General features: G+C 48.9%; 1 protein-coding gene across 1 annotated transcript in view; it reads right to left on the bottom strand.

Annotated features, from left to right (window-relative positions):
• The window catches only part of agps (alkylglycerone phosphate synthase), a 34,721-nt gene continuing 17,149 nt past the window's right edge, over window positions 1-17,572 (bottom strand). Inside the window, exons 11-20 of the mRNA XM_048239613.1 lie at window positions 17,169-17,296; window positions 16,234-16,285; window positions 13,723-13,799; window positions 13,498-13,610; window positions 11,379-11,448; window positions 11,027-11,088; window positions 9,732-9,821; window positions 7,506-7,605; window positions 6,753-6,810; window positions 1-1,595 (exon numbers count right to left, since the gene is read on the bottom strand). Coding sequence (XP_048095570.1) covers window positions 1,474-1,595; window positions 6,753-6,810; window positions 7,506-7,605; window positions 9,732-9,821; window positions 11,027-11,088; window positions 11,379-11,448; window positions 13,498-13,610; window positions 13,723-13,799; window positions 16,234-16,285; window positions 17,169-17,296 — 872 coding nt within the window. The 3' untranslated portion in view covers window positions 1-1,473. The remainder of the gene's footprint in view (window positions 1,596-6,752; window positions 6,811-7,505; window positions 7,606-9,731; window positions 9,822-11,026; window positions 11,089-11,378; window positions 11,449-13,497; window positions 13,611-13,722; window positions 13,800-16,233; window positions 16,286-17,168; window positions 17,297-17,572) is intronic.

The raw sequence follows: 17,572 nt of genomic DNA, 5'->3' as shown, positions 1-17,572 counted from the left end.
TTTTTACTTTTACTTAAGTAGGGTTGTCATTGTGGTACTTTTACTTTTACTAAAGTAAATATTTCTCTGTGTATTTGTACTTTTACTTAAGTACTGAGATTCAGTACTTCCTCCACCACTGCATGTTTACACTTGAGCCCAAATGACCAGAGAGGCTGGACCTCCCATGTGCTCCCACTGAGGCGAGCACCATGCTCAGAGGAGAGGAGGAAAGGAGAGGAGGAGGAGAGGAGAACAGCACACCAGGTACACAGGAGGAGGAATGGTAGAGACGAGAGGGGCTACAACAGAAAAAGCTAGCTCCATCTTTCACTGCTATTCCAAGCAGTGGCACAAGGACAGGTGTTTTTAAAGGTGGACACATAGTTTCATAGTTTTTAAGAAACACAGGTAAACCTCTCGACAAAAAAAAAAAAAAACTCCAAGAGAACAACATGTCTTACAAGCTATAGCACGTGCTCTCGGAGCTCAGTCATACACACCTGAAAAACACACGCAACAATCTGTGGCAATAACGCAGGTCAAAGGTCATAGGTGACCACTTACAGACAAAAGAAGGCATAAAGGTTAAAAAGGGTTACTTCCGTCCATCCGTGGACTCACATCAACCACATGTGCACATTACAGGTTAAAGGCGCTGGGGGCGTGTTAGGGCCGGGGCAAGTAGGACATGGCAAGGGAACGTTCAAGAGAAAGAGAGAGACAGACAGGACAGTACAGAGAGAAAAGGCACAGTGCTTTAGAAAGCGCAGAAGTTAAAAGCTCAATGCTAAAGTAGTGCCCATACAGGAATAAAACATGACTTGTGCCATTCATATAGGAAATATATAAACAATTGAAGTTGGCAAAAAATGATCTACACTAATTTGTGGGGTAGAGGGTCTAAAGCAGGCGATGTCAGGGGCTTGGTCCTGGACTGTCCAGAGATGGATATACTGGGGGGACTTGAAATGACTAACAGGAAACCATGTACTCTGTACAAGAGTTGAGTAACACACCTTTGTGTTCACAATAACAATGTCTATTTCGCCTGGGTGAAGAAAAAAAGTCCAACATAGTTATGACCAGGACTTCCTTTTCAGCAAAAGGAAGATGAAGGCTGTGCTGCTGTTGTCTGAGACTCATCATCATCAGACAAGCAGCAGACTGCGGTCAAGGAATGAGAATTTTTTTTTTATAATACACCGTTTCCGATGATGTTAAACTGAAGAACACTTAATAATGATATCAATAATCATAATAAGAATAATAATTATAAGACTAGTAACAAAATAAAAACACTGCTTTGCAATCATACTGTGGGACAAACAAGCTTCATGTTATGGAGGAGTTATTTGACATTAAGAAAGAATTTAATGCTGACCCAACTAAATGCGGAAGCTAAGTGTGCTAGTGATTTGGATTAGGGTAGCAGAGGCGGTGGGGTGTGGAACGGCCGAGTGGGTGAGCGGGCTGGGAGCAAGGGGGCGTGATTTAGAGGAGGTTTCGGTTTCCGAAAATGTTGTCTGGGTCCACGTATTCCTTCACCGACTTCAGCATGCCCACGCCCACGTCGGAGATGGTCTCTCGCATCCACTCCTTCCGAAGTTTCCCGACTGGAGGACAGAGAAGAAAGATAAATAAAAAAAAAGAAATACATGAGGAGAAGAAAAGAGAATATTTGGAGGAAAGCAGGGGGAAAAAATCCCTCTGTACGCTTGATTGCTCAGCAGGCTGCTGGGAGCCAATCAATCTTGGGAGAGTGAGTGAATAAACAGAGGGTGATAAATGCTTTTCTTCAGAGAGGAGAAATGTTTTGCATGGCGTGATTTATGGAGCCCAGCAGACTATCAAACTCATTAGGCTGTGTGTGTTCCCAGAGGAGGAGCTGGCCGCCATGTGCCGTCTCCCTCCCCAGCACACACACACTCTCTCTCTCTCTCTCTCTCTCTCTCTCTATTCCTCCATATCCCTCTCTCATATCCCCACTCTAGTTTCTCATTCTCTCTCTCTCTGTTTGATCTACCCTTCTCACTTAATTCCCGAAAAAAGGACCTCTTCTGCAGCATGACCCCACAGCCCTGTGCCTGTAGGTGACCGTGCCAGGCTCTGCCCAGCTCCTGACTCGAGGAGAAGAGGGAGAGGAGAGAGCCGCAGCAGCGGTCACCAGCCCGCAGAGCTCCTCACAGGGCGCATTCAGTCGCAGCACATGCTGATGAAAGAGCCAAGACTGCACTCGCTCGCTCGGGCCTCTGGCTGGCTGGGTGCCGCGGCTCGCAGTCTGCGCTGGACCTGGTGCCTGGTCTGGTCCCAGTACCCCGAGCCAGATGTCCAGCAGACACACTCCAGACCCCCGCAGCCAGGCATGCTGGGAAATCTCAGAGCTCAGGGAGAAGTAACCTGATCTCCGCCTGCTCCTTGGCACCCTCTGAAGTGCACAATGACCTAAATATGAGTGTGGCCAATCAGAAACAGCCGTATATTATGGTGTTCAAATAAGAGAGGGGTCAGAGAAAAGACTCTCACAACTCTGTTTGGCAGAGGCTCTTCTCGAATACGTTTATTAATGTGCCTATAACAGTCCATGGTATTCAAACTAGGAGCTGACAATGAATAACTAGTTGCTTTCAGATATAGGTGTAAGTCCGCATGTTCTGCTCTGCTGATATCAAGTGGCTGGGCTGTATATCTGAACAACATAACCGCACATTTGAAACTTTAGCCAGCTCTTACACTACTCCCCTCCTAGTATTTCCGACGGACATTATGTAAATGAGCTTGTGTCTGAACGAAGTGAAGAACATGCAGAGATTCTGTTCACGTGCGTGTTCAACCACATTCAACCTGTTCAACCATGCGGAGATTCTGTTGGTGTTGTTCACACATAATGTCCGCATGTAAGCATCATATCTGAATCACCCGAAGGGTCGGACATCCGTTTAACAAATATCTGCATATAGTGCGGAGGACGTGTCTGAAATCAGCTACTGGCTCATTCCGCATACAGGTCTGTTGCACACTCCTACCCTGTCTGTTCACTAAGTTAACGTATAGCAGGAATAAGTCGGAGGGAGTGGTGATCTTTCCCCAGAAATTCTCAAATAAGGACCCAAAAGGCTATGTGTACACAGAGTAAACATTAAAAAAAGGTCACGGTCTCAGGAAATAAAGATCAAGATGGACCTTTTCTGTTCTCAAGAGCTTGCAGCAATTTATAGCCGTCTGCTGGGCACAGACACAGGCTTGTAACATAGTCAGCATGGTCACTGTTTACATAGAAACAGCCACTGAGTTTACCAAAGCAGCAATGCTTTGTCTCTGCTTCTCCCCTACACCCTCCAAGCCACACACACACACACACACTCCAAAACACACACACACACACACACACACACACACACACACACACACAGGTCCCAGTACTCAGTCACACGCACTCCTGCCTCAACTCATGCAATTAACAGGTGAGGCCAGGGCTGTCCCCTTGAGGAAACTGTTTTGTGTGAGTGTGTGTGTGTGTGTGTGTGTGTGTGAGATAGTGAGGTGTACCCTCCCTGCTCTGCTCCACTATCAGTGGCGGTCGGCCTGTGCAGCGGCCCTTACATATGTAAATGACCCGCCGGGGGACCAGCCTCCGCCAGCCACCACAGACCACCGCTGACACCATAGACCTGCCCCCGCCAGCCTGCCAGCCAATCAGCTCGCTGCATGGGGAAGCCAAGGGAAACCTGGCCTTCTGGGCCTCCTCTTCCTCCTCCCCTCCCCACCCCACTTTTCTCTGCACTGACTGAGGAGGAGGAGGAGGAGGAGGAGGGTGTGTGTGTGTGTGTGGGGGAAACAGAAGGTGGTGGGACTGCATCATTGCCTCCATCACGGGGATAATTTACACATCTATCATGTCACTTTCCCTCTGCTCCCAGCACTCGCATTATCAATCTGCCACAGCTCTCAGCACACCGCTCCGCAAACGCACACCGTACACAAACGTACGACTGTGAATGTGTGTGTGTGTGTGTGTGAGAATGTGTGTGTGTGTGTGTGTGTGTGTGTGTGTGTGTGTGTGGTAATGATGGGGGGAAAGCTCAGTGGCCCACTGTTGCTTGTCTCGATCTTGGGCATAGCCGGCATTACCACAGGGGGGCACCATACACACTCGCCCTCCTGCCATAGCTGCCATGTGTCAAACGCCTCCATTTTCAGTCTCTCGCTCTCTCTCTCCCCCTCTTTTTCTCTCTCTCCGTCTCGGTCTCTCTCTCTCTCTTACTCCTCTCCCTCCCCTCTCTCTTTCTCCCCCCCTCTTTCTCTCTCTCTCCCTCTCTCTTACCCCCCCTCTCTCTCACTCCTCGCCCTCCCCCCTCCTCTCTCTCTCTCTCTCTCTCTCCCTCTATCCCCGGCTGCCTGTCCTCTGAGCTCCACATGAGCACAGGGCCCGTGCTGGCTCCAGCTCCGCTGCTCCTCGTGAGGCGGCGGCTGCTCTCCACAGGTCACAGCCCAGGCTCTGGGCTCCGGGCTGGCCACTGCCGCTGGACCTCGCGGCCCGCCCGACCGAGAGGATGATGGATGGTCCTCACGGTGATGGATGCCCACAGAAATGATCCACTGCACACCCTGTGAGGTGCTAACACAAAGGCTTCCCCTCCGATGGTGCTTTCTGTCTGTACTCAACGCTAGGCCACTCTAGAGCTGTTTGACTTTGACCTCGTCCCCCCTGCCATACAGATGTGCTTTGCAGTGTTCAAATTCACAAGCACACTTGACCTCAACTGAAAAAGATGCTAAATCTGAGAAGGTCATCATAGCTATTCATGCCCTGGTGGCATTTAAATGAAAGAGCCATGAGTACTAAGATTCTGTCCAATTAAATTAGAGCAGAGACAATTCAAGCATAAATGCACATTGCACCTAGCACATAGACAGAAATAGTACAAAATAAACAGCTAAATGTCATTCATGACCCATCTGCTCTGTCATCAGACACAACTGCAAAAACGGTTTGTTAGTTCAGCCCTGAGGAAGCACTGCATCATAGGCACAGAGTGGACCTTAGTAACATAGAGGTGGAGGGCAGGAAAGTGTGTGTAAATAGAGCATATTGAGCGTCTATGTCTCTGTGTGAATGTGTGTGTGTGTGTGAGTAAACTGAGGTTATTCTCTCCCTCTCTCTCGGTGTGTGTGTGTGTGTGTGTGAGTAAACTGAGGTTATTCTCTCCCTCTCTCTCTCTGTGTGCATGCGTGTGTGTGTGTGTAAACTGAGGTCATTCTCTCCCTCTCTCTGTGTGCATGTGTGCATGCGTGCGTGTGTGTGTGTGTGTGTGTGTGTGTGTGTGTGTGTGTAAACTGAGGTTATTCTCTCCCTCTCTCTGTGTGTGTGTGTGTGTGAGTGTGTGTGAGTAAACTGAGGTTATTCTCTCCCTCTCTCTCTGTGTGTGTGCATGCATGTGTGTGTGTGTGCGTGTGTGTGTGTGTGCGTGTGTGTGTGTGTGTGTGTGTGTGTGTGTGAGTAAACTGAGGTTATTCTCTCCCTCTCTCTCTGTGTGTGCATGCATGTGTGTGTGTGTGTGTGTGAGTAAACTGAGGTTATTCTTCCTCCCTCTCTCTCTCTCTCTCTGCTGGCAGGCTGATCTGCTGTAAACACAGGCTACCAAAATGTAGATTTGCGCCCGGTGCCCTCCCACCTCGCTGCTCTAGACTACATCTGTTTTGTTCCACACACAGAACCCTGGGAGAGACTAGCTCCATTTGTCATGTGCTGATTGTGGGCAGACAAAGCGGCCTGTCCGCACCCAGATAGCGCGGCCCGCTGTTATTAATCACAATTACAGAGAGCAGCGTGCACGCAGGAGCTGCATCAATACCCCCGACCCAAACACACACACACACACACACACCCTACACCCCCCTAACCCCCCACACAGGACTGTTCCCACTGCAAGGCCCAGGGCTGGGGGGTTGGCCAGCCCACCGTTTGGAGGTCAGTTAACTGGGGCGATAACAGACGCATCGTTTACGCTGCACCTACTGGCCCCCTTTATTAGCCGTCTTTTAATTTTGAGCAGCACCTCCCCCTGCCTCTGCCCAGGCAAAAAATAGTGATTTAATATCGCAGCTGATTCACAGCATGCTGTTTTTGACAGTGGAGATTAATAGCCTGAAGTGGTGTATGAAAACTGCCGGGCGGATGGCAATATAGATAAGGCAGCCATTTCGCGTCCACCCAACGGGGCACGGGCAGTTCAGCTTTTTTTTACCCCTCCGTTCTCTTCCTTTTTGTTTCCCCCCCCCTCTTTTCTTTTCTTATTCACCCCCACACACACACCTCCTCCCCTTCCTGGCTCACGTTTCATTTTGTTCATGGCGAAAATGAACAAAGAGCAAAAGTGTGGCCATTTGTCTCGGCTGCGGCGGCTTGTTTTGGACGTGCGGGCGGAAGAGGCTGACAGTTCTTACACTGTGCAGGGCCGGTGCTAACAGAGCGCAGCCACAGCGTCACAGCAGCTAGTGCTGACACATATACACACACACACACACACACACAGACCAGCCACGGCCGCACCTCGGAGAAACCACAGCGGCTGCAGACCACGGCTACTCCGGTTACTCCAGTTAGCCACTGACGGAGATGAGTGGGAGGCCGGTCATTTTGACGGAGGATGAAAACACTGATGCTAGAGTGAGCATAAGCTCTGCGATGTGTGGTGATCTGTGTGTGTGTGTGTGTGTGTGTGTGTGTGTGTGTGTGTGTGTGTGTGTGTGTGAGAGAGGCGCTGGTTTACCTCCGTGGTGGTGGGAAAGGCTTCCTCCGTTGGCAAGGATCTCCTCTCTGGCAGCATGCTGGAGCAGAGGAGACACGACTCAGAGCACATCACACACTCCATCATTCTCCCCATTACACACCCACCTGAGCCACACACACACAGGTCCTCAAATCACGCACACACACAGACAGCAGCGCAAACAGGCCCTCAAATCACACACACACACACACACACACACAGCAGCAGTGCAAACAGGTCCTCAAATATCACACACACACACACAGCAGCAGCGCAAACAGGTCCTCAAATATCACACACACACACAGCAGCGCAAACAGGCCCTCAAATCACACACACACACAGCAGCAGCGCAAACAGGTCCTCAAATCACACACACACACACACAAACAGACAGCAGCGTAAACAGGCCCTCAAATCACACACACACACACACACACACACACACACAGTACTACACAGCACATAAACACATCATTGTAATTACATACACATACATATCCATATGACATTTCTACCACACATTCAACAACATGCACACTTAACCTTGTGACTGTTTACATGGATATTATCCACCCACACTTCTCAATTAAATCATGCTTGTTTGCCTGCTAGCTTTAGGTTGTGTAAGACTCTGACTTGTCTACTTTGAGGGTGGCCATTCTGGAGATACTCTGTGGAATTCATTTGGCCTCTGTGGCCTCCAGTGCTGGTGCAGTGGGCTGTGGGGAATGCAGCGAGAGTGTGACCTACCTCCACTTGTAAATAGACACTCAGCGGATCACTCAGCCCTCTGTAGTTAAAGGCAAAGTAGAAGTAAACACAGGCGCCAGCATCGTACGTCTGAGTCACTCTGCAGGAGAAGAGACGGACCACAGTCAGAAAGCCAAACCCAAACAGATGTACTGTACACACACACACACACACACACACACACACACACACACACACACACACACACACACACACACACACACACACACACACACACACACACACACACACACACACACACACACACACACACAGGAGGGGAAAGGCAACATGGAAGAAATACAGAGGCGAGCAGAGCCAGAAACAAAGAAACAAAAAGGGGAGAAGAAACGGGGGGAAAAAAGAGCAAAAAACGGAAAAAAAAAAGCAGGGAGCGAGGCAAAGGGCTTACGAAATGAGCACACTACACTTCAAACAGTTCAACCACATTCAAAGCAAACCTTTGGTGTTTTTCCACCCAGAAGCCAAAGTACATTTCTGCTCTGTGCCAGCGGACCTGCAGAACTAAATAGGCCGAGCACATCCCATTCTGCGGCGCTGCTGTAATTCTTCCCTTTCTGATCATGCGCTGGGGGTTGGGGGGGGCTCGTTTGCTCGCTCATGCAGGCAGACGGCAGCGACCACAGGCAGGGTATCTGCACTGACCCCCTGACCTCAATCCGGCATAATGTTTTCATGAATGCGGAGGCGGCGCGATGGCCCTGTCATGTTTAATCACATCACATTATCAGGACATTAAATGGCCATCAGCTCACTGTTACTGGATTATCATGGCGACATTTTCAATTACCCGGCCAGTACGGCGGCAATTCCATCAACACCTGTCCCCCTTTTAAAACAATTATGCCCGAAATGAATCACCTGCAACATCTAATAAGGAATTAGACGCTTTCAAATGATGCGGTGCTCTGTTCTTGGGTGTCCTGGCACCAACTCTTACCATAGTGAGGCTCCGGACGACAGAATACGCTCAAAGGAAGGACAAAATAAAGGCAATCTAAACTGTGGCTAAAAATGAAAAGAAACAAAAAACAAACAGCGAACACACAACGCTGGGGAGCTGCTGTGGAAAGTTAGCAAACTTCATAGACAAGGGTGGCACTCCAACTTTTAAAATAAACGTTCAAATGGCACGGTGCTCTTTTTTTTGGTGTCCTGAGACAAACTCTCACAATAGCGAGGTTCTGGACAACAGCATATGCACAAAGGAATGCACTCTAAACTGTCTCTAAAAAAATAAATAAAAAGTGAACACACAACGCTGGGGAGCATGCACACTTCAGAGGCAAGGCTGGCACCCCAACTTCTAAAAGAAACTTTATCCTCTGTCTTTCCCTCACTGAAGGACAATCGATGTGACCCCTCTTCTAAAATACCCAGTAGTGAGTGACTGCGTGTAACTGTTCTCCTAACCCCCCCCCCCAACAAACACACACACACACACACACACACACACAACCCTCAGCAGTGGACACAGAGGGCGTTCCTTTGACATGGGCCATCACTCGGCACACTGGCTTTTCGCTGAGGTTAAATGGACAAATCAATCTTGTGGCGGGCAGCTGTGGTGGCGGTGGTGTGTGTGAGTGTGAGTGTGAGTGTGTGTGTTGGGGGATGAGGGTGGTTGAGGCATAATCAGGTTGTAGCCTGCTCCCCAGCAGGGGCAGGGCCGGCTGGAGCTGTGTGTCTGGGGCAGGGTCACCATTATGGGGGGGACACGGCTGAAGAGGGGCTGGAGTGGAACCAGGAGCAGCTCCACTGTCTGATCACACACACTCACACTGGGCCAGCAACACAATTGGCACAAGTGAGTGAATGTGTGTGTGTATGTGTGTGTGTGTGTGTTCATGGTCACTGTAACGTCTTACAACGTCTGAAAAATCTAAACTACTTTCAGATACTTTCAGGCACAAGTGAGTGAATGTTTGTTTGTTTGTTTGTGTTTGTGTTTGTGTGTGTGTGTGTGTGTGTGTGTGTGTGTGTGTGTGTGTGTGTGTGTTTATAGTCACTGTAACGTCTTACAACGTCTGAAATATCTAAACTACTTTCAGATCTTCTGGTGATACACCAAGCCCTCTCAAGCGTTCATCTTTCTACTGAGGCAATTCTACTGAGGTACAACAACAGTGATTGAAAGGGGGTGGTCATTTCACTGTCCAATTCCATCTGCAGCCATGGTCAGTGTGTAGAGCTCACACCACTCACCTGCATGTGGACAGTGGGGCGAACTGGACTCCTTTGTCTTTGCACTCCCTGATGATCCGCTCTTTAACGTTCCTGCACAGGTCCAGCACTCTGAGACACACAGACACACAGAGAGAAAAAACAAACATCAAATCCAATCTTTAACACTGGAAACTATTTAACTGTAAACAAGGTTGCTGTACAGGCTGTGTATGGTGATTGCAATGTTCCCTTATGTGCAATGACAACATGACATCAGCTTTTCCTCATATTACACAGACCCATATGTAATGAGCTGTATGTCTTTGTGTAAAGGACAACATAGCCCCCAATTTAAGACACACACACACACACACACATGCGGCAACACACACACACACACACACACACACACACACACACACACACACACACTCTCTAACTGCGGTGCCTTTCTCTCAGGGCTGTGCAGTGGCGTGTGGCAGAGGAGGCGTAATGGTCCCTGCAAATACTCTCAGCGGCAGGCCTGCCAGATATGTCACAAGGGCCTCTGTGTGTGTGTGTGTGTGTGTGTGTGTGTGTGTGTGTGTGTGTGTGTGTGTGTGTGTGTGTGTGTGTGTGTGCCCGCGTGTGTGTGTGTGTGTGTGCCCGCGTGTGTGTGTGTGCGTGTGTTGTCAGCAGTGGGAGTAAGAGTGGGAGTCATTACTGGAGGTTCATCCAGTGAAATGACTATGAGGCTGTGTAATGGCCAGGCAGTTGGCTCTGCAATATTCTGGCCATCCATCGCCTCAATCAAATCAATACTTAATAGGTGGCAAGTTGCCGTTTAACTTTACCCCCTACACATCAGCTACATACACTACAATCTCCTCACCCCCCCATCTCTCTCTCTCTCTTTTTCTCCCCTTCTCTCTCCCCCTCCCTCTCCTCTTCCATCTTTCTCTAACACTTCCTTCACCCACACTCTCTCTATCCCTCCATCTCCCCATGTTATCTTTCTCTCTTCTCTCCTCCCTCTACCTACTCTATATCCCTCCCTCTCCTCATCCCCCCCCCATCTCTCTGTGGAGAGGGCTGGAGGTTGCCCTCCATGCATGGAGGAGCAGCTCTCCCACCCACACAAAGCCACTTAATGGAGAGGGAATCAAGGCATGAAGGTGAGGGTCAGACTAAATTGTGTGTGTGTGTGTATGCGTGTGTGTGTTGGCTGGCTCCCTTTCTCCTACATCTGATCTCCCTCCAAGTGTGTGAGAGGAGAGGAATACCAACTCTTTGATGCCCTTTGTTCAGGGCATTTAAAACCCAGCCATCAAGATCAGAAACTTTTTAAACAATACCTGTCCCAAGGCACGGATGTCTCAAACGACTCGCCAATCACATAGTACTCCATCCCCAGGTCCTGTTCAGAGGAGACAGAAAAACATCATTAGACCTGTCAATCACAGTGCCAGCAGTTGGCATGGGGTTTTCCAGCGGGTTTGATGAGACTGGCATGTGAAAGGAGGCTGTTAAGACACAAAGGTGCCTCAAATCAATGGTGTCCATCCACATTCCTCTGAGCTGTTTGAACAGAGATGAGGCCCCGTGTCAAGCTGACTGACAAGCAGAGACAGATAGAGAAATGAAGAGAGAGGCCTGAGCATGTGTGTGTGTCTGTGGGGCTCGAGGCTACAGGGACGTGTCACTCACCCGGAGGTACGCGATGACAAAGGTCAGCATGTAGCCCCTCTGGCCATTGTCCTCTCCAGCTGCCAGGCCCCTGTCAGAGCAAACCAGGGTTAATATTTAAACCGGCCTTTCACTGGGCAGCTATGACGCCACCCTCAGCACCCCACTGAACACACCACCATCCTCACCACAGCTGCCCCCACGGCTCACCGCAGACATCCGCCGCTCCAGTGTACCCACCCCCCCCAATCAATGCGGCATCCACACAGGCCCATACATCCATCACCATCAGCAGCTAATCAAATCTTCATTTACTAGCCAAACTAATCAGAGCCAACTCATTAGAAAATCACTCTATTGATTCTACCTGCCTTTCAGTGGGCTTAAACCAGAAAACAAATATCGCCCGGCTGCTGGGCCTTCCCCAGATGCATTGGCACCGCGCGCCAAAGGTGACAATGACGAATATGCTACGGGCAGCGTGACGAGACAAAGAAGGAGCCAGTGTGGGGTCCAGTTCGGAGTGGGGGGTGGACAGTCAGTAAAGTCCAGAGTGAAAGGACTGATCAGAGGAGGTCACAGATGGTACTAGGAGGTCACTAATCTCATGGATCGACCAGGAGGAGGCACAATGGTTAAACTGTAACAACAGCCATTAGGAGAGAGTGAGAGATGGGGGAAGGAGAAGGAGAATGAGCATGAGCGAGAGAGAGAGAGAGAGAGAGAGAGAGAGAGAGTGAAAAAGGACAGAGAAAATAAGGGAAATACAGAGAAAAGGAAAATGAATGTAGAAAACTGAGGAAATGACAGAAAGGGGAAACAGGTTAAGATGAGAGGAGTCAAGAAAGAAAGAAAAGAACAGAAAAAGAGAAAATGGTTGCCCCCAGTCAGGAGGGTGTGAGATGTCTGAGGGCTCTCCCTGGCTCTGGAACATTCTTTAATGGTGTGGAACGCTGCGGTTCCTGGCTGGCTCCATGTGGAAGCCCTGAGGCTCCTCACACATCCGCCTCACAGCAGGCCCTCTGTCTGAGAGCCAGCCGGCCGCCACAACACACACACACACACACACACACACATGTACCTACACAAACAAACTTTCCCACCAACTGCACAAAAAGTAGACACAGGCTCAAAGATGAACACATGTATAAGTCACATGTATACGTGACGTGCACACTCTCACTGAACTTACCTATCTGCAGTGCGTGCAGTGCTAGAAGATGTGTGTAAATGCACATGCGCACACGCACGCTATCTCCACTGTCACACTACCCAGAACTTTCAAAGCAAACTTCAAAGCAAACCTAATGAGTTCAATGCATCCACAGAGAAGCAAAAGCCACACAAGTGTCTGGGAGATATCACTTTATCGTTCAAGGTTAATGCCCCAGTCAAGGGTTAAACACACACACATGGACTCTAACTGATACACAGACACACACACACAGGCACACACACAGACACACACACACAGACACACAGACACACACACACACACACACACACACACACACAGATACTCAGAGGACACCACGAGAGGGCAGCCTTCTGATAGCGAGCAGTGACTGAGTGGTGATCCTCCACTGGCTGATAGATAACTTATTTCCAGCAGGGGGCCGCAATCGATTGGTCGGGCCATCAATCAATCAGGCAGGGGGGCTGGTGTGGGAGGGAGGTGGGCCTGGACTCCAGCGGACCCCCCCATTACTCAGGTCTCCTCCCAGAGTGAGATGTCCTCCATCCCACCACTCCCACACACACACACACACACACACACACACACAGACTAAAGCGCGCCTGACAAGAAGACGGTCACAAACGATCCATCACAACGCCATTTAGACTCAGCCCACTTCCCCAAACACACCTTCCCAGCAGCCCCTGGGACAGGTAGGCGGGCAGAGCAGGGGCTAAGGATGGCAGATCCAAACCAATTCCTCCTGCCTTCACTAGGAGCCCCCCCCCAACCCTCTCAAACATTTTTTTGTGTCTTCACAACGACTTTCTAGTGGGGAAAGTTGCAGGAGGTCAGTGGTGGCTTAAAGATCGACTTAAAGACTTATGTCAGTGGTGGCTTAAAAATCGACTTAAACATTTAAGGCAGTGGTGGCTTAAAGACTTTAAGAGTGATGCCGCTCACCCGAACTTGGCTGCGATGTCGTACACCTGCTTCTCGTGCTGCAGGACCTTCTCGCGGTCGCCCTCGAACAGCAGCGTGGCCACACACAACTGGTGCGGGTCGAAGCCTTTAAACTTGGGGTGAGACACAGACACAGAGAGGAGACGGCCTTTTAGTGATGATCTGAGGCGCAATCAAAATGCCAACACCTCACACAGAGTTTACCGGCGTGTTTTTTTGCGTTACCTTGGTGATGTAGAACTTCTTGAGGCCTTCGACGAAAGAGGTGAAGATGGAGGACTCCTGGGGCTTCAGCGCGTGACCTGCGGGGGATGACAAACATACTTACTTACGAGTTACGAGCCTTAACACTAGCAACAGGACACTTACACTTCAGCGCAAATATACAACAACACTAATATCATTCTCTCTCGCGCGCGCGTCCAACACACTTGACACCCCATTTTCCACTCGCTTCCTGCGGATATCCAGGACTAACACGTCAGATGGATCTGGCTGCTAAAACAATGGGGAGGAAAATAAATGGCAACATTCGAATAACTTAGCAACTTTGACGAGGAGAGGGTGAGTAGTCGGGGGGACAAGCCTCATAAATCACCAGGGGCCCTGAAGGGGGAAGTGAGGGTGACACCACGATATCCGTCTTCCTCAACCACGCATTCTGATTTATTCACTATTGAACACGCGGGGGGAGAACAAGGCTTGTGGACAACCAAAAAACGTGGGTCCAACGGGGCCGGGATGGCTATCAATCACACAAACATGTATTCACAACTATGCAGGGAGAGACAGAGAGAGACAGAGAGAGAGAAAAAGACAGAGAGAGAAAGAGAGACAAAGAGAGAGAGAGAGAGACTCTTGCGGACTGTTAACCCAGCGTTTGTTTTGCTGGCCTCCTCATGTTTTTCCATTGCTCAGTAGCTTAATTACTTCCACTTGAGACTGAATGGGCAGGTTCCCACAGGCATCACTGCTAACCTCAGTAAGTGAGGTGGTGGATCAAAGTTAAAAGAATTGTTACTCAACTCCACTTAACTGTTACACATTCTTAAAGCCTCAAAACCGTTATAATGTTTTCATGATTGATGTTTAAAACGCCAGTTCACCCTGGGGAACACTCACAACTGTACCACTACATTCTCTGGCGCCATTTCATGGGAAGTGAAGATCTGAACCCCACAGCTTTCCCTCATGCAACGTCAGCCGCCATCCAAATCAAATCCCTCAAACACACGTCCATCTCGGACCACATATGTCCTCTAAAATCAGCTCCATGCAGACACCTTCACGTCACAGCGTTTTCGTGATTAAGCCATGATGGCGGGGGGGGGGGGACGTTTTTAAATTCAACAGCCACTCCTTGTCTGTGTGATCATACAGAGTGAAGTCCATAGCAGTGGTTCCCCCTTCAGTGGACGGAGGATTAATCAGGCCCCTCTTCCTGTCGGGCGCTCAGGGTGATTAAGAAGGGAGGATGGCCATTAATAAAGCGGAGGAGTCGCGGCCCGGCTCGGGCGTCTCGGTTATTAGCGCAGCGCTCGCCTCTCCTCGGCTCGCCTGCTTAATGCTAAGAAGTGCATAGTCTGTGAAAAACGTGGAAATGCAGGCGAGATAATGAGCTCCCTGGAGACGGTGGAACTTTCCAGAGATGTCTGGCAAACGCCTGACGCACCCCGCCAGATTTCTGCACAAAATAACGCTGTAAAAACTCCTATATAAAAGGAGAGCTTTAATTGTTGCCAAGGCCATTTTTCATTGTCTATAGATGCCCCCCTCTTCTTCCTTGTGTGTTCGACTGCTCAGCCGGTAAAATAATGATCAATTTAACTTTATACTAGACAGCAGAGGGTGATGGACTCCGTAGATAAATGATGTCATGCAAAATTAAACCGCTCCGCATCATAAAAAATACATACGCTTTTAACAGTCATGTGCCAATTAGACACAAGGATGTGGAGGGGCTCAAAATAAAATAAATATATTTAAGTTAAATGCACATATTACGTGTACTAACGTAACTATATGCTCATGTGGTACCATGTGGTAACATATTAATTTAAGGTTAATTAATAGGTATTTTGGCAAACAGTAACTGTTGAAAAAAACATACACCCTGGCCCTAGTTGGTTAACCAGGCACGTCAGGCAACAAACAACTGCGTTGAGATATGCACACACAGAGTCACATACGCGTACACACACGCGCGCGCACGTACACACGCACATATCTTGGAGAGCATGGCGTCAGGATGCTCTTCTCCATCTCACTGCCGTGCTAATGGACGTGTCTACCAAGTACTGCTGCGCTGCCATCGGCCGCTCCGCTCCAGGGGTTTGCCCATGCCGCCGAGCCTCTGTCACTCACGGCCAACCACCGTGCCACATCAGCCAGGCATGCGTTCCTATGGCAACAGCAGTACTACCAACCCCCCCTGCCTCCCATTGTCTTTCGACGTGTTCCCTTGCTCATGCACTCCCCCCCCCTTCTTCCATGTTCCCTCTTTCTCAGACAGATTTCATGAAAATAATATACTGCGGCTCAGCATGTCTGGCCCTGTTCCATTTCTCCCCTTCAGACATTATTTGAGGACCGCTTGTACAGGAGCTTTACAGAGGCAAGGAAGACTCTTTGAAAGCTGTTTAAATAATTGTCAAAGGCCAGTGGAAATGGCCGAGACTGAAATATATGGCCTTTCAGAAGGAGCAAAGTGATGCCAGGTAGAGCAAGGTGACTTACCAAACTGAAACTGTTCGTTGTCCATTAGCCTAATGGATGCAGGTGCACACCTCTGATGAAGAAAGGCAAGAGAAAAGAAAGAGAAATAGGAAAGATCAATATATGCAGGATCTACCGACTCATACTGATATATTAGATATGTATATTGTCTATCTACATTCAGTCTTGCAGGGGGGAAAAGGGGAATCCACAAAAGACTATACTGAACAAAGATATAAAGGCAACGAGTTAGCTTTTACTCCCTTTTTCACTAGTTCTTCTATGCACACAAAAAGTTTAGTTCTTCACAAATGTGGAAATAATTTGTATCTAAATTGGTATCTATGTAAGTAAAACATAACTACTGGGAAGAAATCACTTCAGGTAGGTATATCATGAGACTGCATGAGAGACATTATCATGAAGGGATGTGGGATCAAATGTAATCCTGAGGAGTCAATGAGGTAAATTTAGGGGGAGGATTACATATCACCTCTGAATGCAAGAGAAGCAATCAATACCCTAATTGTGTGCTTTGGAAATGTTCTCATTTTATGCAGTCGTAATGAGGGTGGCAAACATGCACTCATTAATAAAGGTGTTGAATCAGCAACTCAGGCAGCAGTGCAATAACAAGGTTAGATTTACACAGCCGAGACAAACAGTCATCACAGACCATTCGCTCATTCAAAAGGCACTTCTCTTTACCAGAGTAATGGGAGCAATGTTACTGTGGGACATGGCAAGAACCACAAGATCAGTGGTAGTAAATGTCTTATGGGGAACAACTCAAATCACTCTGCAGTTCAGTGACATAAAAAAGGATTGGATCTGCTGTGTGTGGTTTGAGTCCCAATAAATGATCCCCATGTCCACTCCTCAGGAGAGTGCATAAGAAATCTTCTGAATAGACTGACCCGAATGCAAAAAGTGCAACGTTCATCAGGACACCTCACCTGTTTGGCCACCTCTCTCAGGCAGGCTACGCCCGCCTGGAAGTTTGGGAAGACCACAGAGCCGTACTTCTGGTACTCGGGGACTGGCCGGATCTTCATGGTGACCTCGGTCACAACTCCAAGGGTTCCTGAGTTGGCGTGAAACAGAGTACAGGTAAAGCATGTCATAAAATAACAAAAGAATACTATCTCATAGCTTTAGAGGCCTCACAAAGGATTATGAGGGCCTCACAGCGACTGGTGGCTCAGAGGAAATGAAAGGAACATGTTCTTGGTGACATGACTGAGACGCGTATTGGACTACTGGAAAGCGTATTTATGTAATCTGTAATTTATGTATATCTCTGCCCTCGGCACGTGGCTGGAGGCGCTTAGGCTACATCTCACACAGGTGATCTGGTTTC

This window comes from Alosa alosa, chromosome 3 (assembly GCF_017589495.1).
Source record: "Alosa alosa isolate M-15738 ecotype Scorff River chromosome 3, AALO_Geno_1.1, whole genome shotgun sequence".
In the NCBI taxonomy this organism is placed as follows: domain Eukaryota; kingdom Metazoa; phylum Chordata; class Actinopteri; order Clupeiformes; family Clupeidae; genus Alosa; species Alosa alosa.
Note: the sequence above shows the minus strand (reverse complement) of the source record. Positions and strands in the feature narration are given on the sequence as shown.